The sequence below is a fragment of the Esox lucius genome, chromosome 2 (assembly GCF_011004845.1).
Source record: "Esox lucius isolate fEsoLuc1 chromosome 2, fEsoLuc1.pri, whole genome shotgun sequence".
Lineage (NCBI taxonomy): Eukaryota > Metazoa > Chordata > Actinopteri > Esociformes > Esocidae > Esox > Esox lucius.
Window position 1 is genome coordinate 17,662,372 of NC_047570.1, and position 26,643 is coordinate 17,689,014.

Genomic DNA, 26,643 nt, shown 5'->3' on the forward strand with positions numbered 1-26,643 from the left:
CTTTTGTATTCAATTATCCGTTTTGGTGGGGATGTATTTTTAACCTTCTGCATGTTAGTGTCAGAAGTTGGTTCAGGTTGCATACATTGGCGTCATTTTTTCTACTTGACTATGGTAACCAGCCGTTTTTCAAATCACCCAACATTTTTCCTTGTTCTGATCAGACACATTATCCAACATTTAAATAAATGTTTCACTGTGTGCCACTTCCCAGCTATGTAAGTCCATTAGATGGCAAAGTGTGTAGCATCCCTTTGAACCTTATTGAACTGTAATGTTATTTGTTCAGGTAGTCCTGTGTTGAATTATTCTGAGCTTTTAGCATGGCTTTCAGTCATTTAGCCATAAATGTTTTGACTGGAGGCTTTCTGTTCTTATCCCTGTCAAGTTATCCCACACAGCTTCAGTTATGTTGATTTCGGCACTCTGGGGTGGCCAAATGTGTGTTCGATTTACACACGTTGTTCTTAATCGTCCTTGCAGTGTTCGGGTTGAAAGGAAATCTTTAACAATTTGTCAGAAATGTCTATTTCTTGTACTACTTATTCATTATACATCTACTTTGCTGCCTGTTGACTCTGCCACATGCTGAGAAAGTACTTCACGGGATTTCTTACTCTCCCTCAAGGAATTTACCTTTAAGTACTATATCTGATTCAGACCCCTTTTGGGGTCTTCCACAATGTTGCCCAGTCCGTTTTAAATGTCAAACATATATATTTTTCAATTACCTCTCAAATGACACTTGATGGAGTGCAAGAAATGTGCGATATTCTCGGTTACCCCCGAAAAAGCATTTGAAATGTATTCAGTTTAGTAATAAGTAGAACCTCCCTAGTTGCACCCTATTTGGTTTTCTCTACCCATGTGGAAGTGTCAATAAAGAGCTCACTTAGCAGGAAGGCCCATTTAGACGGAAACACATTCCACCTTCCAGGGTTGACCTGTGGGTGGTGGCTCTAGTTACAATGTCGCTGAGAGGTGGTGCCTTTCACTGTGTGCCCTTTCCAGCTATGTCAGCTGATTTTCTGATGTCTTTCAGTCATAGGTTATTTTCACTCTTTTTAAGCATTGTGGGGAACTATATGCAGGGTGCTTTTCAGTTTCAAATGGGATGGGTTTTTAAGTCTGGTGTCAGCAGATCAAACATCCTATTAGCTTTCATTAGACCAGTGACAGTGATGGGTTGAGTTGATAGCCTTATTTGGTACAAAACCAACTAGTTTTAACCACCTGAGACCCTGTGTCAGGATATGAGGACACAATGTTTTAGGCTTCCTGCACCATGTACTTCATTCTGCTTAACTTAAACATATTGTCCTTATTAGAGGACAGTTGTCTGCGCCATGCTTAGGTATTATACTTATCAGGTCCTACTAATCCCAAATAGCAAAGAGAAATGTATAATGCATACATTATCAAAGCTCAGTTCTTAGGAGGTTAAAGGTAATTGTTTTTGCTTTGTGTCACTCAACTGAAGAGAGTACAACAGGTCTATCTTTGCTCATGAGCGGAGCTTGATTTCAGTTTCATGGCCGATATTAGTCACTTGCCATTTGTGGTGCTGAGAACTGTGGTTCTGTGGAGTGGGCTTTCCTCCAAATTTAAATCAGAAGCTGGAAGCTTGCCTGAGTTTATCCAGCATAGACTCTTCTCATGTTTTACAGACACTTCAAATCATGGGCTAGCTTGCCCTTGCTAAAATCTGGTTGTGACTCAACACACAAACACTGACTATTTACAGTAGTTGTTACTTGGATGTTTTTGCTAGTACAAAAAGGCTGTATACTGTGTTTTCTTGTTTTGTCAGCTGTTGCACTGATAGCTGAGACTGTTCAGACATTATACAAGGGGCTGGTACTTCACTATCTTGTCAGCAAAGGCCTGCTCCATGAAGCGGCAAATGAGGCCTCAGGCCTCCCAACAACCCCAGTATGTGTCGTAATTGGTATTCCAGATAATCCAAACTTATTTTTATTCCTTAATGGTTCAGAATGTGCTGTTTCAGACTACCCATTCTATTTTGTAATGCTGGCTGTAAATCCACATGGTGGTTATGTCTTGCAATGTACAAGTCTGTTCATTAGCGTCAACTATCATCCACACAAGACTCCATAACCTTTGCTCAATTTTACTTTTTTGGCAACCCTCATGCACTGATGATGATGATGATGATGATGATGATGATGATGATGATGATGATGATGATTTAAAGAATCATCATGATTTAAATAAACTTTATATTGGAACCTAGAAACCAGTAGTAAACTGGATTGTGTGTTGTCACTAACAGTTTCTTCAGATGTTGATAAGCTAAAGGAGGGGTCGTAATTGATGTTCTCTGGAGATGTTCTCAACCCCATTGATTTAAGTCTCTTCTCTTTTAGGTTCATCCCAGAAAACATCGGCTGTTGTTTGAAGTGTTTGATGAGAATCGTCTGGTAGGTAATCCTAATATCCATTCAGTATTGTCAAGGACTTTTCTTTGCCATTGCCACCATGGCTGCTGATTCACTTATTTGGGGCCCTATAAAATCTTTTTTACATTTTTAATCTGACTCCTCTATTTAAACACTGGGCAGTACTGGTGCACTGGTCAGCAGACAATCTAAATGTCATGTAGACTGACAAAAAAAAGAGTTAGCCTATGCCATGGAATAAGTGAATCGGAGAGAACAAAGCCTTCTCTGTTGAATGTATGGGGAGGAAATAGCGTTGTTTAGATTAAAGCCTATGTTTAAGCCAGTTATGGGAAGTGTAGCATCCCTGTAGGTCTTTTAAAGAGTAAATGGTAGGCTATCCGGACAAATTAAATTTAAAAAAAAATTTTTTTCACTGAATGACAAAAATAGTTGATGGTCTCAAACAAGTTAACTAGCCACAACTTTGACCAATACATAGTTGACTGGCATGAGGAGACTGGAGTGCTGCTGTTCTTGAGAACCAATACCCAGGATGCCACAGAAGCCTGAATCCGACTTTCAGATAAACCATCGGCGATGTCCATAGAAGGTTTACACAGGTCTCATGTTGTGTGATAGTGTAGGCTATTATGATTAGTGCTTTAGGGTCTACATAGGTCCCCTGAAACCCGCCATGCCCATCCTAGGTTGTGTGAATAGTGGAAATAGGGCACGTGGTTTCAGAGTCTCAACTGGTGAGTCATATCCACATCCTGCCTGTGCCACTTTCATAGCATTACAGTATGGAACTGACCTGCTCCAGGCCAGGCTGGCAGTAATGCCCCAGAATAGCACTGGCCTCACACAATAGCTTTTGATGGATAGAGTGGAATGTCAACAGCAGCACAGGAATGAAGCAAGATACTTGCTGTTACATGAGGTGTAGAATGACAGGTGATGTACTTTTCAATGCAGTGTCGTACATGTAAGCTCTAGGAGCCTATTTTATGTGCCAAATTACGTGACACTTATCAATGTATTACATTTCCCTGTTATTCTCCTATTCTTTATTTGCATACAGTGCCATTAACAAATAACTACCCTACTAAAAGCTTCCCTACATTTTATCCTGGCTCTGGTGGTTTTGAGTATGGAAGCTATTAGGACACCCAGTTGTCTGTTTCATATAGTATTATAGTGAAACTCATTCCCCTTGATTTCCTGTAATTCTATGCCAGTGGGTAAAAATATTTGTGAAGGCACGGCTCAGGAGAAACACGAGACACGTAGCTCCTGTTGGGAGCCAGTAACTGCATACTCAAAACCAGTAACTCCTCAGTCAAGTGAATGGCCTGAAAGGGAAGTGAGCAGTTCTCCAGACAGAGCTCCACTCTGAGATGCCGAAGCAACTGATGTGTTCTCTTTTTGAGTGGCTTTTGGAAGAGGCAGGGAGGTGTGGGTCACAGCTGGTCTAGATTTCAGAAGGCGCAGTTGGGCTGAGGTCTGGCTGCCGTGGGAGTGCTGCCCTTTAAAGCCTCGTTTGGACTCTGACTGGGTAGATCAGTGCTCCTTAAAGAGACGGACCACTGGGGTGGTTTCAGTCTGAGGGGCTTATGTGTTTGGGCTATGCCTGCACGGAAGAGCGCCTGATCTCCCCTGACTAAAACACTCGCAGAGCAGCCCTGAGAGGAATTCAGGTTGTCACCGGAGCTATTTTGGCTATGTGCTGCCTCTAATGATTGTAATCACGGAGCAAAACAGGACACGGAGCAGTTGCCTTGCGTCGTTAATTTTTTTCCTTCCAAGCAGGTCTCCTGCCATGACATGCTCACTTTTGGAACCCAGGGATTAGAGAGTTAAGACCAATGGCTCGCCGGCTCCGCTTGCACTTTGCGTCAAGAAGAAGCAACACAGACCCTCTGTCAGAAAGCCTGAGCCACCATGGTGAGGAAGGTGGTCTCAGTGTTTCAGCGCGCAGCCCAGCAGAGACCCTGTCGCATAGTTCTGTCCACATGAAGGTGACTCCGGGGCAGCTGGCCCTGGCTTTGCCTCCCCTATCACCGGAGTATGGAAATTTACAGTGCTATTCATCTGTATTCATACCCAAGGTGAGCAGCGGCAGCAAAAAGAGTACTCTGCAGATCTCCCTGCAGACCCGCAGCAAGCTGAATGGAGAACTGGAGAACAGCACAGAGGAGAGCACAGACGGGGAGACAGCGGTCTGCGAGGTGGGAGCAGGCATTGGCTCGGACGGGGGCTCTTGTAGCAGCAGCACGGCCAGCGACGCAGGCTACTGCAGCAGCAGTAGCATCTTTGAGCCGGAGCTTCCAGATCAGCGCAAGGCAGTCCAGGATAGAAATATGGCTCGTAGGAAAGCCCGGGTCCCTCTAAGACGCTGCTCCTCCCTGGTTATATTTCCACGGAGCCCCTCTAGTACACCACCAGCTTCTCCGGTCAGCCCTGTGGCTCTACCTGCACTGCCTCCAGCCAGGGGCTCGTTCCAGACTTCTCCGGTCAGCCCTGTGGCTCTACCTGCACTGCCTCCAGCCAGGGGCTCGTTCCAGACTTCTCCGGTCAGCCCTGTGGCTCTACCTGCACTGCCTCCAGCCAAGGGCTCGTTCCAGACTTCTCACCAGCTCCAGTTGTTGCCCAGTGAAGCCCAGCAGGAGGACAGCACAGGTACCCCGATGGCGTCTGTTGCCACAGCTATGAACGGCCTGCGGCTCTATAAGAGTAGATGTCCGTTAGCAGAGCTCAAGGACACCAAGCCCATGGTACATTTTAACGTTCCATTACCGAGTAAATCTGAAGACAAAATGGAGAGTGATGAAACGGACAACTCCACTACTATGTTAAGTCAACCGTGTAGTGAGAAGTCTGACTGCCCTGCAGGTTTAGACCGACCAGGTCGCCACTCTAGTGTGCTCCTGCACTTTGCCCACCAGCGACCGATGTCTGGGAAGTCATCTACAAACAGAGCAACGGTTAATGTTGAATGTCCTAAATCACCAACCCAGCCCTCCCAGGCGGAGGATGAATGTGGTCCTCGTCGCGTCAAGCTGTTTCGCAGCACATCAGCTTGCTTGCTTCCCTCTGCTAGACTTTCAGAGAGGAACTACTTTGATGGTCAGGCAGGCAGTGGGAGTGAACAGGAAATGCCTGAGGAAAACCATTGTCATCAAGTCTTACAAAGGAGTTTTTCTCTGGAAGTCCCATACCATAATACTGGCATTTCATGTCATGTTTCCAACCAAACGCTAACTAAATCAAATGGTTTCTCCCCACATGTGCACATCCATGTGTCCCATGGCTCAGGGTCAAGGGTCTCTAGCTCTGTCATTGATGTAAACACTAACCACAAAGGTGATCACATACCAAAAAGCACTGGAAGAGATCCCACGGTAAGTGTTTTTCTTCACTGGGTGGGGGAAAATATGACAAGGGAATATAGAGCAGAGAAATGCTTTGGCAAAATGTAAAACCGGTATTTTATTGGTTAAATACTTGTGAAATGGAATGTTTCAGCTTTGTATTTCGTTATCCTATTGTGTTTTGTCTGTTTGTAACAATCAGATTAACATCCAACTTAAATAAATTTTAATTGTGGTGTTGAACAACAAGAAATTGAGTATTTATGTACTTGTTAGGTTACATATGTAACCTATCTGAAATTCTCCATTAGTTTCCATTTGAAAGCTTTTTAGTAAAGCAGTAAACCTACCCCCTGAGAGACAGCTGATCAGGGGCTACCTGTTTGTCTATGTAACTTGCAGCAATGTCCGTTTAATAATGCTACCATCCTTTATTTGTCAATGCTCATTCTGTGTCCAACATTTTGCTCTGTTTGCTGACAGTCAACCATTGGTCTCACTAAGATCAAGCAAGGGTTTAGTTCAACAACCGAGAAGACCGCTAAAGCTAAGTCTTGCAATTAACAAGCCAAATGTGGGCAAACATTCAAATGCATTAAGTTGTATCAAGCCTATAAAGTGTGACTAAATCTTCTGCTGTGCAGCATATAGATTTATTTTGGGAGCACCAGCGCAACAAAAACTAAAAAAAGTTAAACGAGAAATGAAATTACATAGATTATACTGGTCATGATTAGGCTTTGCTTTTGCTGGGATTCCTCTGAGGTTCTCTCCCAAATGTTTTCAGTTCCATGGTCCGTGAACACCCCGCCCTGGATGTCACTTGACTCACTTACATTCAACCTCCATGCAGAACATACTATCACTTCATGCACTTAACCAATTCTTCCAGGACAAGAAAACTGGCTGTTTTCAATTTTTCTTCTGGATATAAGTCCAGGTTTTCTCTACTCTAATTTTAGAGTACATCATTTTGTGTATCTTACAATCAGTTGCTGGCTGACTGGTGCGGTCGGATTTTGCAATCTGATGCTGTCAGTACCAACAAGTCCAGTACCTATGGAAGAGGCTCACCAAATAAACATATGAAACGTACTCCTCTTAGTAGACATGAGACAATTGGGTTGGTAGCTTTTAACTACATACTGCAGGTGTACAGATCAAATGCACACAACACTTCTTCCTAGCTAGCTGTCTTGTCATTGTAGCTAGTAGCATTTGACATTATAATTCACAATGTACTAGTTCCCAGGCAGCATTTGCCTGTGTAAGCTGTAAGAGAGTTACTACCGTGTATCTTATCTAGCTATCACGCTATTTGTACTAACAACTGAATTGTATGCTAGCCATTAAGGTAATGTTAGCTAGCAAATTGAAAATGTGGTGATGGCCCAGCCACTGTCTGTACATTATTTGAAGGTTTGAATTATCTTGTGTCTTGCGAAGTACTTATCTATTCATTGACACCTTTATTCAACAATTGTTTTTTTACAACAACAAACTGATTGGCTGGCTACCAGCAACACGGTACAAGCCAAACAAGAAACAAAGCGCTTGTGCTATTCTGACACCTCCTGGTTTGGAGTCTTGTAACTCCCAACAGTATTTTGCTGTTGATCATTGGTCTTATCTGAAGAAAAAATAATAATTAGTTCCAACACTAGGTACTCACAACAAACAGATTTTAGACAATGTTATTGGTCAGTTTTCTGCTTAAGTACACTGGTATATGCCTAAAATATAGGTAATCGCTAATTAGCTATCTACTAGGATAAATGGCGTTTGCTTAATGCACTAGTTCTGGCAAAGCAAATATATTAGAAGTACAGGTTGCTAACAGTGATGGTGTGGAACAGCATGTTGTATGTGCAAAAGTTTGTTCCTATTGGCTAAGTCATTTGAATATCATAATATACCACTCTGAAGACATGGGTGTCTAATATTATGGTGGTGTATTCAAAATACAGTAGGTCATCTTTGTGCACCTTTTGTCTCTTGAATTTTCTGGCCTAGCATCAGGTCTAAAAAGTAACACTGAACCCTTTTACAATGAGCAAATACTGTATAAAGTTTTAAAATGTTCTTTCAAATCAGGAGGTACTGTCAATTTAATTTAAATTGATTTAACATTCTATACTTCAATGTCTAAATATGTCTGTTTTAAAAGTTATTTGTGTCCCTTAGGAAACTGTCTGACACAAGTTCCCACACTGCCATGAACACTAATCATTGAACTGTAGAACAATGACATTTCTATGATTCCTTCCAAGTGCTCTAAATATAATCTCATATTTTGCACATATTGTGTACCCATACTAACAACCTGGTAAAATAACCCGTGTACAAACATTTGTAGGCACGTAAAGAAAAATAGAGAGCTTTTTACTGAATTTCTTTTTTCTTCAAATGTACAGCACTAGTGCTGTTAATGAACATTTAGAACCCAGGTTACATTACTGACCGCAATCCCTGTAAAAAGACAAGGAAAGCCTCTCATACAATGCCTGTCTTGTGGGTGTGTGTTTGTTCAAGAAGTTGGGTGTGCACATGTGATTTAGTAGAGTTTTTATTTTTCTGTTAACGCTTTAAGTAATCCGTTTTAAGTATTTACCCTCTGCTAAATTTAGCTGTGGGAAAAGCAACCCCCCCATACCCCCCCCCCCCCCCCCCCCCCCCCACTATAAATAAAACTTCTCCAAAATATTCCTGCTGACTCCAGATAGTCTGGCCCGCTGTAGCACTGCCTCGTCTTGTGGATTCACATTTAACGTGATACTAGAGCTCCGCTCGGTCAGGCCAGCCATCTGCAGGCCGGCCGGTTGCGTAATGTAGGCCGGGGGTGTTTGGGGAGAGAGCCTTTTGCAGTAAAAGTTCCCTTCCCCACGGGTCCCCATGCTAGGCCGTGTTTGTAAGGTATCAGGTGTCAGTCCTCCACCTCTCTATCACAGTCCCCTCGTCTCTCTCACTGAATTTAATACGTCGCCAAGTAAGACCAGCACCAGGCGTTTGCTGGAGTTGTTACCTTTATAACAGCTGAAATGTTATGTCATCTAATTTAGGGCTCCTGCATACCTCTTGCATAAGTCCAGCAGGTCGTAAAAGACGAGGAGAGATCCGTCTGTGCTGCAGGTTTATTTATTTTAATCTTGAAACTTCATCTAAATACGTTTTGAGACTCATTTTAATGGCATTATGCCACCGGACACCTTTGTTGACATTTTGTGACAGGTATATTATTTTATTAGTTCCAATCTGACAATAGCTGGCATCAACTGATGCTTTTTATTATTTTTCTTGCTTGTAAATTTCAAAGATTGTCATCTCTGGTGTATTAAAGCAAATGCTGGTGTGTGCGTGGCCTGTGAGTGGAGCGTGAAGAAAAGACAGACAAACACGTGCTGCCTGAGTTATGCCCTGGTCCTTTAGCCACACGGGGAGAGCTTTGTTGTTGCAATCACAGGCCGATCAGGGTGTTAAGCGCCATGTTCGTATGAGTCCTCATGCCTATTGAAGCATGATTTCTCTTGGTGGGTTGATGCTCTTTAGTGTCTGTGAATGACGTTAGTGTTTACAAGAGAGACGAGTTATATACCGAGAAATGAGAAGCTCAGGGTTTTGGGTGAACAAAGTGAAAACAAGACAGCAAGCACTTTGAAGAAAAGGTGAATGAGATGAATAAATCCACATCCAAATGTAAACATTGAATGTTACTAATAATATAACCATATGTCCCTAAGCCATTGAATTCCGTTCAGAAGTCATGCCTGGCCGTGTAATATGAATCCTATCAATGTCTTTACCAAGTTGACACAATTATTACCTGCTTTTCCTTTTAAGGAACTGTGTGCACAGATATAGTCCAGTAGCTTCTGGCTCATGTTTTCCAGGTCTGTGCGTGTAAACAGTAATTATCCTGGAGTGGATATTGGTATCAGGCTATAGTGTGTTTTTTTTTTTTTTTTTTTTTTAATTCTTTTTTGGAGCATACCAGAGCAAAGTTTTATACATTGCCATTTTATACCAACACTGTCTGTCAAAATATTGTATTTTGTTTACCCTGCACTCAAAAAAATCCAGCTTGTAATATGATCTGCATGGTTGAAGCCAATATTTAAGCGTGTGTGCATGACTACTTGTCTTGATGGATTTATCTTCTGTGGAGGCAGAGTAAATACCGACTGAGTAGATACTATGGAAACAGTGTTTAACAGTGGGATTGTCATTGTTCTTGTTTTCTCTGTTGAGAGGCACACAAAGTAATGTGTACAGTTTGTCTGGTTGACCCAGTTTTTACTGCATGGTGTGATTTTGGGAGCTACTTGCATGTTCTGTCACCATTTGAGTTGGTTTGTTTGCAGTCAAACTGGCCTCCATAGTGCAGATCATTTTTAATTTCAGTGACTGTACAGACCATTGACTATGTCTTTGTAGTTGAAAGACTTGGCCAAGGGGCTTATAGATGTAGGCTGATTGCAAAAAAAATTCAATCTACTGTTTTTGTTCCTACTTTAAGTGGATTTTTTATCTGAACCCTCCACAAAACAAATAACTCGGGCCTATATCTTCCCTGTAATGACAAATAACCTTATAATAACAAATAACTCTGGCCTGTACAGTGGGGAGAACAATTATTTGATACTCTGCCGATTTTGCAGGTTTTCCTACTTACAAAGCATGTAGAGGTCTAATTTTTATCATAGGTACACTTCTACTGTGAGAGACGGAATCTAAAACAAAAATCCAGAAAATCACATTGAATGATTTTATTTTTAATAATTAATTTGCATTTTAAGTATCAAGTATTTGATCACTTACCAACCAGTAAGAATTCCGGCCATCACAGACCTGTTAGTTTTCCTTTAAGAAACGTGTTCTCCACTCATTACCTGTATTAACTGCACATGTGAACTCGTTACCTGTATAAAAGACACCTGTCCACACAATCAAACAGACTCCAACCTCTTCACAATGGCCAAGACCAGAGAGCTGTGTAAGGACATCAGGGATAAAATTGTAGACCTGCACAAGGCTGGGATGAGCTACAGGACAATAGGCAAGCAGCTTGGTGAGAAGGCAACAACTGTTGGTGCAATTATTAGAAAATGGAAGAAGTTCAAAATGACGGTCAATCTCCCTCGGTCTGGGGCTCCATGCAAGATCTCACCTCGTGGGGCATCAGTGATCATGAGGAAGGTGAGGGATCAGCCCAGAACTACACGGCAGGACCTGGTCAATGACCTGAAGAGAGCTGGGACCACAGTCTCAAAGAAAACCATTAGTAACACACTACGCCGTCATGGATTAAAATCCTGCAGCGCACGCAAGGTCCCCCTGCTCAAGCCAGCGCATGTCCAGGCCCGTCTCAAGTTTTCCAATGACTATCTGGATGATCCAGAGGAGGAATGGGAGAAGGTCATGTGGTCTGATGAGACAGAAATAGAGCTTTTTGGTCTAAACGCCACTCGCTGTGTTTGGAGGAAGAAGGATGAGTACAACCCCTTTTCTGCAAAGGGGACAGGACGACTGCACCGTATTGAGGGGAGGATGGATGGGGCCATGTATTGCGAGATCTTGGCCAACAACCTCCTTCCCTCAGTAAGAGCATTGAAGATAGGTCGTGGCTGGGTTTTCCAGCATGACAATGACCCGAAACACACAGCCAGGGCAACTAAGGTGTGGCTCTGTAAGAAGCATCTCAAGAAAATCTTTGGAGGGAGCTGAAAGTCCGTATTGCCCAGCGACAGCTCCGAACCCTGAAAGATCTGGAGTAAGTCTGTATGGAGAAGTGGGCCAGAATCCCTGCTGCAGTGTGTGCAAACTTAGTCAAGAACTACAGGAAGCGTATGATCTCTGTAATTGCAAACAAAGGTTTCTGTACCAAATATTAAGTTCTGCTTTTCTGATGTATCAAATACATGTCATGCAATAAAATGCAAATTAATTACTTAAAAATCATACAATGTGGTTTTCTGGATTTTAGTTTTAGATTCTGTCACTCACAGACTTCTACGTGCTTTGTAAGTGGGAAAACCTGCATAATCAGCAGTGTATCAAATACTTGTTCTCCCCACTGTATCTACCCTGTAATGTGGAAGGTCTGTTCTTTCAGTAAACATACAGTATGACCTTGTCAAAAAGAATGTCCACCATACTAGGGCACTACTTTACTGTGGTTTGACTTGGCATGTATTCTTTTCACAATTGTATTGAGCAAAAGCTGTGTGCAATATGGATGCCTGTGTTAAAGAAAAAGGGTGACAAACTTTGCACAATGTTCCTAAGTAAACACTCTTACTCCGATACAACCCAGACTTCCTTATTACACACTCCACTCTCTGTCATTTTTCTATGGCTGTTTTGACCATAAAAAAAAAACTGTAATTAAACATGATGAATTCCTTGAGTCACCTTTGAGCTTAGAGATGCAGCATCAGATGCTGGGCCCTGTGTTCCTCAACCTGCCTTCCCCAAGGCCTCTTTGTCTTGGTCAGCCACGGAAAGGACTGGGAATGGAATGAGACAAGGAAGTGGAACAGAAAATATGGGGTCAAATAAACCTCTCTTCATTTGTGTAGTTCAGGACCCCACATTGACATATGAAGTCCTGTTATTCCCTGACTATACTATGGGGTGATGATCGCTGACCTATTTCGTGTTTATGATGTCCCCATTGTACCAGTAAATACATTTACAAGTAAGTCATCCATAAAAGAGCTGATAGAAGTGATTCTGTCATGGAACGCGATTGCAAATCTAGGCCGGTCTCTGTGTGAGTCAGCTAACATGCTTTACATTGTAACCACTCCCTTGTAAGATGGACTCATGCATGACTGCATATGTGACTGACTCACCATTAGTGTTTTATTTCCTCTCACAGACACGTGATGACTTCCTGGGGCAGGTGGATGTTCCTTTACATCAGATACCGGTGAGCCGTAGTACTGGGGACGTTTTGGTTTTTCCATTGCTTGCATAATGCACGTGAACACCTAAATTATCATGTCGTCAAGTGTAATAGTAGGCTACTCCATGCTAATTGGTGTACAGTGTTGTCCTTTTGTGGTTGATCTGTACTTTCTTTACCCATAAACACATAGCCTCACTCATGTAAACATAAACACCCTCATGTCAACATCTGTTCCTCCAGCATTGTCCGTTATTATTTAAATATAGTCCCTGTGTCTGGGTTCCTGCTTCCTTCCTAACATAGGCCTGTTGTACATCTGTTTATTGTAAAGGCTTGGTTTGCGTTTGTATTCTGTACAGGCACAGCATGCATGGGTGTTTTACAGAAAATATCGTTCAGACCCTTTCAAGTGTTAAAACCATTTTTTTTCTTTTGTTTTATTTCAGACAGAAAATCCTAACATTGAAAGGCCATACACATTTAAGGATTTTCTACTTCACCCGAGAAGGTTGGCATTATTTCATTATTAAAGGGCTTTTACCCTGTGGCTTAATTTCTTTATACTTTCTTTATAAGACATTTTCCTTTTTCATTTTAATATTTAGTTCCATTTCAGTGATTTTGCCTAACATTCTCTCAATATGTTTGAATGGAGTTCAACTAGCTACTGTACATACATATGTACATAGAGCATTGGGATAAATGGATAACCTCTAGTTAGCGCATCTGACCAGTAACTGAAATGTTACTAGATTTAATTCCAGAGCTTGCAAGGTAAAGTAATTCGATCGCTGCCCAAAGCAGATAACGCTAATTGCTCCTCAACCTTTGCAAACCATTAGTCATGCTTACCTGGTAGAATATTGGTGAAAAATATACTGGTATTGATTTTGGTTGGAGAATCACACTTGAGTCAGTCACAATGATATCAGTATGAAATGAATTGTACAACTTTAACACACCCAACATCAAGAGTCAATATTTTTTTGATGCAGTCACAAATCCAGGGTGAAGGGTCATCTACGTCTGAAGATGACATACCTTCCAAAAAACAATGCAGAAGAGGATGCTGCAGAACCAACTGAAGATATGGATGTAAGAACCCACGTGCTGGCCTCAATCCAGTTTAACTCTCTGATATTTACCCAGTCTCTGGCCTCAAGAAACTCTGACCCTCTGATATTGACCCCTCCCCTAGCCTCAAACCCAGACCTTCTGATATTGACCCCACCCCTGGCCTCAAACCCAGACCTTCTGATATTGACCCCTCCCCTGGCCTCAATAAACCCAGACCTTCTGATATTGACCCCACCCCTGGCCTCAATAGACCCAGACCTTCTGATATTGACCCCACCCCTGGCCTCAATAGACCCAGACCTTCTGATATTGACCCCACCCCTGGCCTCAATATACCCAGACCTTTTGATATTGACCCCTCCCCTGGCCTCAATAAACCCAGACCTTCTGATATTGACCCCTCCCCTGGCCTCAATAAACCCAGACCTTCCGATATTGACCCCTCCCCTGGCCTCAATAGACCCAGACCTTCTGATATTGACCCCACCCCTGGCCTCAATAAACCCAGACCTTTTGATATTGACCCCTCCCCTGGCCTCAATAAACCCAGACCTTCTGATATTGACCCCTCCCCTGGCCTCAATAAACCCAGACCTTCCGATATTGACCCCTCCCCTGGCCTCAATAAACCCAGACCTTCCGATATTGACCCCTCCCCTGGCCTCAATAAACCCAGACCTTCCGATATTGACCCCTCCCCTGGCCTCAATAAACCCAGACCTTCTGATATTGACCCCTCGCCTGGCCTCAATAAACCCAGTCCTTCAGATATTGACCCCTCCCCTGGCCTAAATGCACACTGACCCTGTAATATTGAATGTTCCCACACCATTCTCCCGCTACTCATTTGATTATACAGTGTCAAAGCAACGTGCCTTGGCTGTTGGTCAGCAGGCTTGTTAGAGTATGTACATGTAACAACATATTGGTGCTCAGAGCCAGGCGAAAAGACACCAGAAGTGTCAGGCCCGAGATGACAGATTACACCCATCTCCATCCTGATGTATTGTTGTTATTGATCAAACTTGCCAGTCATCATTCTTGAACATGCTTAATGGAAGCACTGGCTAGGAACACCATGTTCAAAAGGCCAATCTATATTTGTCACACCCTGGGTCTATGGCCTTTGTGGAATATGCTGACATCTTAGAATTATTTGAAGCCATGTTTCAGTAGAGTATGAGCCTCCATGCTTGCCACCAAGTTTTCTGACTAACAGCCAAGACTTTGTTTGACTTGAACAAACATATAGAGGATTGGAGCAATGCTGCCTGGGTTGTGTAACAGTTGTTTTTGTCGTGCAGCCCAGCTGGGAGTTTCTAGAGGGCCAGGACATGTCCGGTCCCAGGCACAACCACCTACTTCCTGCACTGCCCCCTGGCTGGGAGGAGAGGCAGGACAACCTGGGCAGGACCTACTATGTCAACCATGAGACCAGGACCACACAGTGGTACAGGCCCATAGTACAGTAAGTCTGGGGTTTTCCTCATGTTCTTATTTTGAAAGTGTGATCTTAGTGTACAGCAATTTTAACACTCTAGTGGTGTTGGAAGTTCAGGTTTGTCATTACACATTATCAATAGCGTTATTGGCAGTGAAATATGGAATCCCAGGAGTGACAAATGTCAGTTAAAGGCTATTTGATGAGTAAATTATTTAAACGGATAGTTAAATATAAAAAAGTGTTTAATCATTTCCTTTGCCTACTATAAGCCAACAAAATAAAAGCCAGCTTCCATATCATTTAATCGCCCTTTATATTTTTCAATACCTCATTTTTACCATTTTCTCAGACCCAGATCAGTTGTATAATTTACTCAACAATGCTAGCAAAGTTGGGCGCATGGTTGTGTAGCTAGCCCATCGAAGTGGAACGTTAACACTGGTGTAGCTATCGGTGGAGTAGACTGTGCGGCTGCACCAGGGCTCAGTGTGGGTGGGTGGTCCTGCTTGGCCTCCATGATAAGTCTGTTTTTCACATTGTTATTTTATGTTGTGTTTCTATGTTGTGGTGTTCTATCTCAGTCAGACGTCTGCTGTGAGATTATCCTACGCCAGGATCGGCGTTTATACCTCATAGTAACTATTTGTGAGTGTGTTTCCTTGTGTAGAGACAGCCAAGTGGAGGCAGAACAGAGGCAAACTACCCACATAGAGGCCCAGCACGCTTTCACTGCCCGTAGGCAGATCTCCGACCACGAGGACTCCAACGACAGGCGAGAGTCTCCTGAGGTAATTTCTTTAATTGCTCTCAAGTCACATGAGCACCCCATTGAAATTCCCAAGCTCCTAAAATAAAAACAACACGCTGTTCTTAAAATGCAAGGACCTTACCCTGTCTCAGACACATTTTCCCCAGTTACAATCCCAAATTAAAATTAAGGGATGCAGTGATCTGTTTCCATAGCCTAGAAGTGGTTTATTCCAGTGATGGGTTTACAACATTGAACCTTTTTCAACCAGAGAGCTTTTTGGATGGGTCTTCATGTGACTGGAGTGGGCCTCCCAAAAAATTAATTAGAAATTCACATTTAAACCAATTAATTGAATTTGTTATTCTCCTGAATTTACTACTGATCCCACCAGAAATTAGATTCTTATTAACAACACAAACTCTGGTGACTATTCTTTACTTTTGTTTGTAACTTTAGTTTTTCACCTGTTAACTAAAACTACCACAAACATTAGTAATCTACTGTCAAATTCTGAGCAACAATGTCTGAAATGGGCTCTGTAAAACATTTTTTATTGCAACTATTCTTCAGTCTTCAGTCAGTATTTAACACCACTGAGTTGTTTTTGTCATACCGCCAGAATTTAAAATTTACCAATCTGCACAGAATATCCCATAATGTCAATGTGAGGTTCTTATTTTAGGAAAGTCTAAGTGTAGTCAGAGTTAAACTACAGCCATGAAGGGATGCACCTGGTCAGCATCAATGTTCAGGTATGAAGTGGCATTCAGACATTGTTCAGTTGGTTCAAGGGACCTAGCCTGAGCCAGGAAAACAGTAAAACATGATGCCACCGTGCCTGTAACACTGACATCAGACAGGAGTCATTGGACTCCTACCGCAAGCTAGATCATGACTGTACCCTCAGCATGACGCAGCAGGAACCCGGAATCTGTCACACCAGGCTGTGTTTTTCCACTCCACAATTGTCCAGTGTTGGTGATTGTGTGGCCACTGGAGCCACTTGTTTTAGCTGATAGGAGAGGAACTTGTTGCGGTCATCTGCTGTAATAGCCAATCCTTGTCAAGGGCATTGAGATTCCATTTGCACACCATGGTTGGACTGTGCTATTATTATTATTATTATTATTACCGGGTCTGTTTGTGGCCAGCCTGCAATTCTATTTTGAGCTCTCCTATCAACTAAATGTTTTCACCCACAGGATGACTGTTGTCTGGATGTTTTTGGTTGCACCATTCTTAGTAAACACCAGTATTGTTGTGTGAAAAGCCCAGGAGGGTGGCTGTTTAGGAAACTCTAAATTGCTCACGTCACTTATTTAGCTTATGCTAACATTCAGCTGAACAGTAATTGAATGTCTCGATACTTTTCGGTCAACTTTATTCATCAAAATCTCCAATACCTTGACAGAGCTAACTCATTATTACATAAATACACATTCAGGTAGTTGAAGTATGCAAAGCTCTTGGACTTATCAAAGAAGCTGTAATTGATGACAATTATTTTTTTTCTATTATGTGCTGATTAATACCTATCAAATTTAGGTATGCTATTGTTTTAATTTTCATATAATAATTATACAATATATCATCCACTGTGAAATTTAAGTATTTGTCTGTACTGTACATCACAAAATATGACTTATTTTGATGGTTATACATTAATCTTCTGAAAGATTACCACTTGTAGTATACAGATACAACCTGATTTTATTTATTAATTTTATTTACATTTTTGATATTATTTTATTAATTTTACTGTCTTTAAAACACTGTCTGCAGAAACCTGCCTAGGTAAACATGACCCAGCTCTATGCCTGAACTTGTCCATGCCACTCTGTGGTTTACCGAAAAAGTGAACCGCATCATTATAACGATTTAACTTAATTTCCTGTTAAGAAAAGCTAACTCATCATTACATAAATACACATTCAGTTCACTTTGTATTTGGTTGGAATCGGTTCCCTCTCTGTTAGGATATTGATTTTCATTAGGCTTCACACACAGGTATCTTAATGAAATCCAAACTGGAACTAAAGATGGCTGCAGTACAGGCCTGTCAGTCTGTCCCCAAGGAAGATACCTTGTGTCGGGTGACATCAATGTGTTGCAGACTTTAGGCAGTTCATTGAATGCAAAGGATTTGTAACCAAGTATTAAATAAGATTGTTATTTAAGTGTTAATTTTTCTTTTGGTCCCCTAAAAAATTCCTACACAATTTAGAGGTTTAGGTAGACACACGTTTGTCATTGTGTCCTTTAAAATGCAATGTGCTGGAGTACAGAGTCAAAACAACAAAACCCTTGTCACTGTCCAAATCCTTATGGACTGCGCTGTACACCGATACATAAAAGGACCATATGTTACCGTGTGGTCTACTCCTAGCCACTCAGGATGTTGCTTGCTAGGCCAATGACTGCCAGTATATTCAAGAGTGCCAAGATCAGGGTGTGCAGAAAAATAAAGGTTGCGCCATTGAAATCATATCACATGTCAGTGTGTAAAAACTTCATTCTGTGCCAACACAAGCAGATGGGAAGTGTTTCTGTCGCTTATAGCCAGAGAACTCAATGACTTAACACGAAGTCCTCCCTCAGAACAGACTGTACACACGTTGTCTTGTTTCCTATGGGTCTCCAGAGCTGGGAGATCATAACAGAGGACGAGTCCACCTTGTACAACAGCCAACGCTCCCCTCCTCCACCCCACTCCCCCCTGGAGTTTCCCTCAATCTGTGAAGAGCTGAGTCGCCTTCAGGCTCCAGGGGCGGCGCCCGGCGCCCGCCGCACCTCCCTCCAGGTAACCTAGAAACAAGGCGGCACTTACCAAGATCAATTCAGTTCTACGAATAGAGAAGAATCTGACCTTCTACATTTTGCAAATTGATCTACGTGAAGCAGAAAAAAAGAAAAAAATTTGATCAATGGAAGTATAATTAACAGAAATTCAAACTGATGTCATTATGCTCCTGTTTATTTAGGCCCTATGTAGAAGTGCTGATACTCTGTTAAATTCATCCTCCTAAGAAGTGTTAAAATAATCTGTGGTTTGAAAATGTTAATGTTATAATATTATTAATACTTTGTTAAGATGATCTTGTAGGCTTTCAGTAATAATTCATGATTCACTGACATATTAGGAAAAATAAATGCCCCTACCTAGTTACTCACAGTTGCTTTGAATTAAATTAGGGTGTGGTTAATTAAAAATCATGGCTTGATTTAAGTTGCTGCTGGCACGTGTATGGGCAATGACCGGGATGTGTTTCTGATGGCACATGTATGGGCAATGACCGGGATTTTTCTTCAGCTGCAGGGCCACACCAGTCATTCAAGTAACTCCAGTCGCAGAGGGAGTGCCCAGACCCTGACAGCAGAGGAGCATCCTGTTCTTTCTGTGGTGTGTATTAAGTTCCTTGAATCCTCTCACACAGTACCGAGCAGACCAACACTCCTGGATAGCATGTCTTTTCATTGGTTTCCCAGAACATGAACTGTTTGATCGTGTATCTCTGGGATCCAGAATGATGTTGAAGTACTCTTCAGGGCCCTTGCGGTGTTGCTGTATGTGATGGCCAGCCGTTGTCAGATGGATATCTTTGTGTTGTTCCCCAGTTGTTGCCGACCTCGGCGGGGCTGCCTCCGGGCTGGGAGGAGAAGCAGGACAGTAAGGGCCGACCCTACTATGTCAACCACATCAGCAGGACCACCAGCTGGACACGGCCTCTCATCCAGGTAGGCTGTACAAACAGTGGGGTGAGAAATTGACACACTCGATTTAAGCATTAAGAAAACCCTGTATAAAATAAACAGTTCAAATCACAGTTGTACTGTTTGCTAGGGAATCCTTTTATACTAATGTGATCATTCAGAGGAAGATTTTGTGAAAGGTAAGGAGCCACGTGAGTTGGGAGGGATCTCAGACCCGTCTTCCTTACAAATACTGACAGGGTTTTAATGGAGTTTATGTTTACAGACAGAGATTTCAATTGCAAAACAAGTGTCACCAGGCTTTTGGCTGACCTGTTCTGGTACTGGGTAAAGTTCTTGGTGCTGTTGGCCTTGAAGGCCCCGGTGAACACATCTTGGCTCACTTCCATGGTTATTAAAGGAGAATTTGCTTCCTTTCTTTGTGCAACAGTTATCACAATTGTTAAAAGCTTTTCTACAGAAGTATAATAGAAAGCAACATTTACAAGATTGCATTTTGGGTAGCAAATATTATCTTGAACCCTTACAATATTATTTTTTTAATAAAAAACCCTTACAATTTAATTTTTTTAATAAAAAACATTTATCAAGCAAGATCACTCAGTGTCCAAAATGACTGTATAAAACCTTGTTACTGTGGATGATTATAATCCAGGCCATCCTTCCTCTTGAAGAAATCAGGTGTTAATGTGCATTTCTACTTCCTGATCCAGATAACATCTGAGGCAGCATACAGCGGTCCTTCAGTGTACCAGCCCCCCATGGTGTCTCCCAAGGGCTCCCCTCAGCACTCTCCCAACCCGCCAAGGGAGTGTGGCTTCATGCCCGCAGGCTGGGAGGTCCGCAGTGCCCCCAATGGAAGACCCTTTTTTATTGACCACAACACTAAGACCACTTCCTGGGTGAGTTTACCTGCGTGCCAACACTCTTAAAAGGACAGTGTCTTTTTTCTTTATTCATGACACATGGGCTTGAAATCCCAAGGCTTTCTTCTAGAGTTTAGTTCCGCTATTTCATGATTGACCAGAAAGACCAGTTATCCACTGGGCAATGCCTCCATTCTCACAACTGTTTCCTGGTTCTGACTCATTTCCTGATTGTCTGTCCTGAACAGGAAGACCCCAGATTGAAGATTCCTGTGCACATGAGGAGGAGACCTTCGCTAGACCCAACGGACCTTGGTCCAATGCCGGTAAGCTTTCCGGTTACATCATACAAAGCTTATTGTTTTAGAACGTCAATTAGCCACCCAATATGAAAGTAATTGTTTCAAACCATTCTTATCGTAGCCCGGCTGGGAGGAAAGAGTCCACAGTGATGGGAGGATATTCTACATAGATCACAGTACGTATGATGTGAAGTACAACCTGTCAATGACAAAAACACCTTGCCTTCCACCAATGCTGAATAGAGGTTATGTATTTTCACAGACACCAAGACCACACAATGGGAAGACCCCAGACTGCAGAACTCCGCCATCACTGGACCAGTAATTTCAGATAATTTATCTATTTTAAAATAATTATGTAGAGAGTTAAAATATCAGGAAACAATTTCTGTCCCTTTCTCTTTTTGGAGTCAGTTTAACCAGGTTTTCCATAAAACTGCATGATTGATCATATAGCCATCCTGTATTTCTGCTGCTAATGCTGGATTTCCTGTTCTAGGCTGTGCCTTACTCCAGAGACTATAAACAGAAATATGAGTACTTCCGGAAGAAGCTGAAGAAACCGGTAAGCATTGTTTTTCACGAGACCGCAATCGTTGTAATTACTGCCCTTAGCTGTTTAAGTTTTCTAATTACAGCTAACCTAACCAATAGGCCAAATATACAGTACATCCTCAGTAAAAACCTTAGTGGTAAATCAGTTGTAGTTGGCGGTAAATCCAGGTACACAGTGGTTACACAGTGGTCACCCTTTGAGCAGCTTGAAGTTAGAGCGGTGATTATGCTTTCTGTCCTCAGCGGGGTATTATGAACATGTTAGATATCCGCCTCTCCCTGTACCAATGTGCACAAAGACTCATCGGCTGATGGCCATGTCCGCTTGGGGATTCAAACCAGCAGCCTTTTTGTTAGTGTCCTCAGTGGTGCTGCAGGTTTGCTCTGGTCGCTTGTGTCATTGCTTGGATCTACTCCAAGGGAGAGTTGGAACTCTGGTTAGGCTTTTGTTCATGTCCCCATAATCCTCACCAGTCTTTCTGATGGCTACCCTGGAACTGTCTGCTCAAGAGGATATTGATAGATCACCTTGACCCGTTACTTTTGGTAACGCTATGTGTTGTTCCTCAGGCTGACATTCCTAACCGCTTTGAGATGAAGCTCAGGCGGAACGCTGTGTTGGAGGACTCCTACAGACGCATCCTGTCCGTCAAGAGAGCTGACTTCCTGAAGGCGCGGCTGTGGGTGGAGTTCGAGGGCGAGAAAGGCCTGGATTATGGGGGTGTGGCCAGGGAGTGGTTCTTCCTCATCTCCAAGGAGATGTTCAACCCCTATTATGGGCTATTCGAGTATTCTGCCACGTGAGTTCCTATTTGAATGTGTTAGAATATTATAATGATTTGGTGCATTTCTAAAGCACTTAATGTTATTGAGGAATAATCTGAAAGTGCATAAAAATTTTAATAAGCAAATTATAATATTAAATAAATAAATAAAAGAACAATCAGATCAAAATTGCAATAACATATATGCAATAATGATGCTATGGTAAACTATAATAATAATACATAGATAATGATGTACAGTATAATTTGATTAAAGCGAAGGGCAGGCCAGCTTATAGAGGTGTGTCTTAAGGCCTGTTTTAAAAGCCATGACTGTATGTGCAGCCCTGACCCTGAGGCTGTCAGGAAGGGACTTCCAGAGGTCAGGTCCAATGTAAGAAAAGGCACAGTCATGTTTTTCTGGGCCGGATTCTTGATTCATTGAGCTGCTCCTGGACCATCAAGGGCATAGAGATTCATAGGGGGAGAGCAGATCAGATAAGTCGGAAGGACCGATGTCATTGATGGCTTTAAAGACTAAAAGGATCATTTAAGTGAATTCTTTGAGGGAGAGGAAGGCCAGTGAAGGTCAGCCAGGAGAGGTGTGATGTGAGGGGATTTATTTGATTGTCTCAGGATCCTTGTAGCACTGTTTTGGATGAGCTGTATTTTATGGATTGAATTTACTGGCAGAATATGGCTCGAGAGGCCTTTGGGTACAGGAGCCTTTGGATACCGGGGGCTTTGGATACAGAGGCCAGTGTTGTTTAGTGTTTCCTCTGGTCTGTTTCAGGGATAACTACACTCTACAGATCAACCCCAACTCCGGTCTTTGCAACGAGGACCACCTGTCCTACTTTAAGTTCATTGGTCGTGTGGCGGGTATGGCTGTCTACCACGGGAAGTTACTGGACGGTGAGTCACACTGCTGCTAATTCCAGTCATGAACTTCGGTGAAAGATTGTTAATTTGTCAAATAATTGTGTGACATGAGTGCATGTACAGTACCAGTCAAAGGTTTGGACACCTACTCATTCAAGGGAATTTCTTTGGTTTTTCTATTTTCCATACATCAATACTATGAAATAACACATGGAAGCATGTAGTAAATTCTTCAAAGTAGCCACCCTTTTCTTGTTGACAGCTTTGCACACCCTAGCCCAGAGATTTTCTCAGAGCCTTCTTTCCATTTGCACAGTATTAGTCAAAAGTTTACACTTTATTTTCCACATTGTAGAATAACAATGAAGTAACATATTGAATCAAACCAAAAAAGTGTTAAACACATTTAACTACATTTTATATAGTATATTCTTCAATGTAGCCACCCTACTTTGACTGCCAACCCTCTTGGCATTCTCTCAACCTGCCTCATGAAGTAGTCGCCTAGAATACATTTCAATTTACAGGTGTGCCTTGTCAAAATTTGAATTTGTGGAATTTCTTTCCTTGTAAATGCATTTGAGGCAAGGTAGGGTGTGTTTATAGAAGACCATCATTGTCTGTACTGTAGTAGTCCATATTATGTAAAGAACAGCTGAAAAAAGCAAAGAGAAACAATGGTCCATCAATACGTTAAGACATGAAGGTCAGTCAATCTGGAAATGTTCAAGAACTTTGAAAGTTTCTTCAAGTGCAGTCGCTAAAAACATCTACCGCCGATGACACTGACTCTCATGAGGACCGCCACAGCAAAGGAAGACCCAGGGTTACTTCTGCTGCACAGGAAAAGTTCATTCATTACCAACCTCAGAAATTGGCAATTAACTGCACATCAGAATGCAGGCAAAATAAATGCTTAACATAGTTAATAACAGACACATCTCAACATCAACTGTTCAGAGCGGACTGCATGAATTAGGCCTTTACGTTTGTATTGCTGAGATACCACAACTGAACAACACCAATAAGAAGACATTTGCTTAGGCCAAGGAACACAAGAAATGGACATAAGTCTGATGAATCCAAATTTGCGATTTTTGGTTCCAACCGCCTTGTCTTTGTGATCTGTGCATGTGTGATTCCCACCGCAGCATGGAGGAGGAGGTGTGATTGTGTGGGGGCGCTTTCCTGATGACACCGTCTGTGACTTATTTGGAATTCAGGGCACACTCAATGAGCATTGCTACCACAGCATTTTACAGCAAAACGTCATCCCATTTGGTTTGCACTTGGTGGGACTATCATTTGTTTTCAACAGGACACTGACCCAAAACAAGAATCAGGAAGGAAAGTGACGGTGCTGTCAGATGAACTGACCCCTCAACCCAATTGAAATGGTTTGGCATGAGCCAACAAAAAGTGCTTAGCATATGTGGGAACTCCTTTCGAGACTGTTAGAAAAGCATTCCAGGTGACTACCCCATGAAGCTGTTTGAGAGAATACCAAGAGTGTGCAAAGCTGTTGTCAAAGTAGGGTGGCTACATTTGAAGAATCTATTATATTAAATGTATCTTGATTTAACAATTATAATTTTTTTGGTTGCTACATGATTCCATATGCATTATATCATTGTTTTGATGACTTTGTTATTATTCTGTATGTGCAAACCGTAAGCTCTGAGGACAGTTTAGTGTTAGGTCATTGAATTGAATATATCCAAACAACGTATATTCTTTTATAGCCTTTTTCATCAGGCCTTTCTACAAGATGATGCTGCAGAAACCTATTACTCTACAGGACATGGAGTCTGTGGTAGGTGCCTAATACTACCTTGGCTACTCACATCATCAGAGAGTAGTGACGCATGATAGATCTCACGCCCTAAAATGAAAGCATTTCACACTCAGAAGTAACCCTTTTCATGTCTTATTAATTCAGGACAGTGAGTACTTTAACTCCCTGAAGTGGATCTTGGAGAATGATCCGACTGACCTGGATCTGAGATTTACTATAGACGAGGAGCTCTTTGGACAGGTGGGACTTGCTTCTCAATTTTGTCTTTTGTTCTGTCTTCTTGGTTAAGTGGTTGTCTAGTGTCAGTACTGCTCTTATATCACAGTTTTTTCCTTTTAGACACACCAGCATGATCTGAAGCCGGAAGGAGCTGAAATAGTTGTCACCGACAACAACAAGAAGGAATACATCCAGTAAGCACCAGAGCCCTCTACTGGTAGAAACAGGACTGACATGTTGTTAGTTCACTGGTCACCTGTAGGTGGCCCCTAAGTCACATGTATAGGATTTGTAAATGGCCAGTGAAAAAGTTTAATTTCTCTGTGTTTGGAAATAATGAGAAGATATTAAGGAATAATCCCATAGAAAATACACATGCCTTTTTTCAGTCTTGTTATGCAGTGGAGATTTGTGAACAGGATACAAAAGCAGATGACTGCATTCAAGGAGGTAAACACCAGATTTTAATGTTCTGATTGTTTTGCTCACATTATTAATATATATTTTTTTATGTTTACATATTGCTTGTTGCTCTCTACTGTTGTAGGGATTCTATGAGTTGATACCCCAGGATCTCATCAAGATCTTCGATGAGAATGAGCTGGAGGTAGGTGTCTTTCATATCACATGTTCATTTGCCTCCACAATTATTGTAACACTTAAAGAAAAATTTAATATAATGTATAAAATGAACAAGACCGTTAATGAGCCAGGCTTTTGCCCAATGTTTATTGTAGTCACATGGTGACTTACAAAGTCAAGGTTCAGAAACCTTAAGATGCATCCTGACCCAAGTGTAAACAGACATAGACATTCACCATAGGCGCTAATGAGCTAGGCAAATGGCGCCAAACAGAGAGATGGCTAACTAGGTAGCGAGCTTTCTACTTAAGGTAGATGGATGGACAGTGTGTATATCCAGGAGTGTCTGACAAATTCAGCTTGATTTTCAGGTATATGTAAGCCCTTGGATTTTCTATATTGTCTATCTTTAGTTACATTTTGTTTAGTGCTTTATCACAGTTTTTCTAGGACTGGCAACTCTACAAAAGTGTGTTTGTGTGTGTGTGTCAAGCATTATTTCCAAAGCATTAAGGGATGTTCTGTCTGTTCTCCTTAGCTTCTGATGTGCGGCCTGGGAGACGTGGATGTGAATGACTGGAGGGAGAACACCAACTACAAGAATGGTTACTGTTCGAACCAGCCTGTGATCCTGTGGTTTTGGAAGGTAAGACAACTTCGCCCCCCTGGCCACAGGCCTATGGACCCTACAATGTCCTTGTTAAGGAGGCACAACATAACAGAGACCATTACATTCTGTTGTGTGATAACGGTTTTAAAATATTATCCAGTTTAGATATGGAAACAAAAGTTAAATATCTGTTGTTAGCGTTGAAAATAAACTGAGCACTTTGAGTAGTGTTTTTTTCAAGTGGTTGACACATTTTAAAGAAAAACACTTGAATTTTGCTCTGTTTGATCGTTAAAGCCATTTGCCCCTTCATCCAAGCTAAGACTCGCCGAAATCCCTTGGATATTGTTTCCGTATCGGTGAAACTTTTTGTGTTTTTGAGGAATTTCTTGATATCCAAAACAA

At 42.0% G+C, this 26,643-nt stretch overlaps 1 protein-coding gene across 7 annotated transcripts in view; it reads left to right on the plus strand.

The window, feature by feature from the left end:
• The window catches only part of nedd4a (NEDD4 E3 ubiquitin protein ligase a), a 45,460-nt gene that overhangs the window by 15,242 nt on the left and 3,575 nt on the right, over window positions 1–26,643 (plus strand). For 2 of the 7 annotated variants that reach the window (XM_020054891.2, XM_020054899.2), the window contains exons 2-22: window positions 2,388–2,441; window positions 12,651–12,701; window positions 13,676–13,775; window positions 15,062–15,225; window positions 15,869–15,989; window positions 18,594–18,752; window positions 19,263–19,352; window positions 19,568–19,687; window positions 20,377–20,565; window positions 20,778–20,855; window positions 20,953–21,007; window positions 21,094–21,152; window positions 21,331–21,396; window positions 21,957–22,186; window positions 22,944–23,065; window positions 24,775–24,845; window positions 24,972–25,067; window positions 25,167–25,240; window positions 25,436–25,496; window positions 25,594–25,653; window positions 26,167–26,274. In XM_020054891.2, coding sequence (XP_019910450.1) covers window positions 12,658–12,701; window positions 13,676–13,775; window positions 15,062–15,225; window positions 15,869–15,989; window positions 18,594–18,752; window positions 19,263–19,352; window positions 19,568–19,687; window positions 20,377–20,565; window positions 20,778–20,855; window positions 20,953–21,007; window positions 21,094–21,152; window positions 21,331–21,396; window positions 21,957–22,186; window positions 22,944–23,065; window positions 24,775–24,845; window positions 24,972–25,067; window positions 25,167–25,240; window positions 25,436–25,496; window positions 25,594–25,653; window positions 26,167–26,274 — 2,067 coding nt within the window. In that variant the 5' untranslated portion in view covers window positions 2,388–2,441; window positions 12,651–12,657. Of the gene's footprint in view, window positions 1–2,387; window positions 2,442–4,328; window positions 4,347–4,510; window positions 5,804–12,650; window positions 12,702–13,126; window positions 13,189–13,675; window positions 13,776–15,061; window positions 15,226–15,868; window positions 15,990–18,593; window positions 18,753–19,262; window positions 19,353–19,567; window positions 19,688–20,376; window positions 20,566–20,777; window positions 20,856–20,952; window positions 21,008–21,093; window positions 21,153–21,330; window positions 21,397–21,956; window positions 22,187–22,943; window positions 23,066–24,774; window positions 24,846–24,971; window positions 25,068–25,166; window positions 25,241–25,435; window positions 25,497–25,593; window positions 25,654–26,166; window positions 26,275–26,643 lie in introns of those variants that run through there. The other 5 variants (XM_029123701.2, XM_020054888.3, XM_010880191.5 and 2 more) reach the window with 5 other exon arrangements.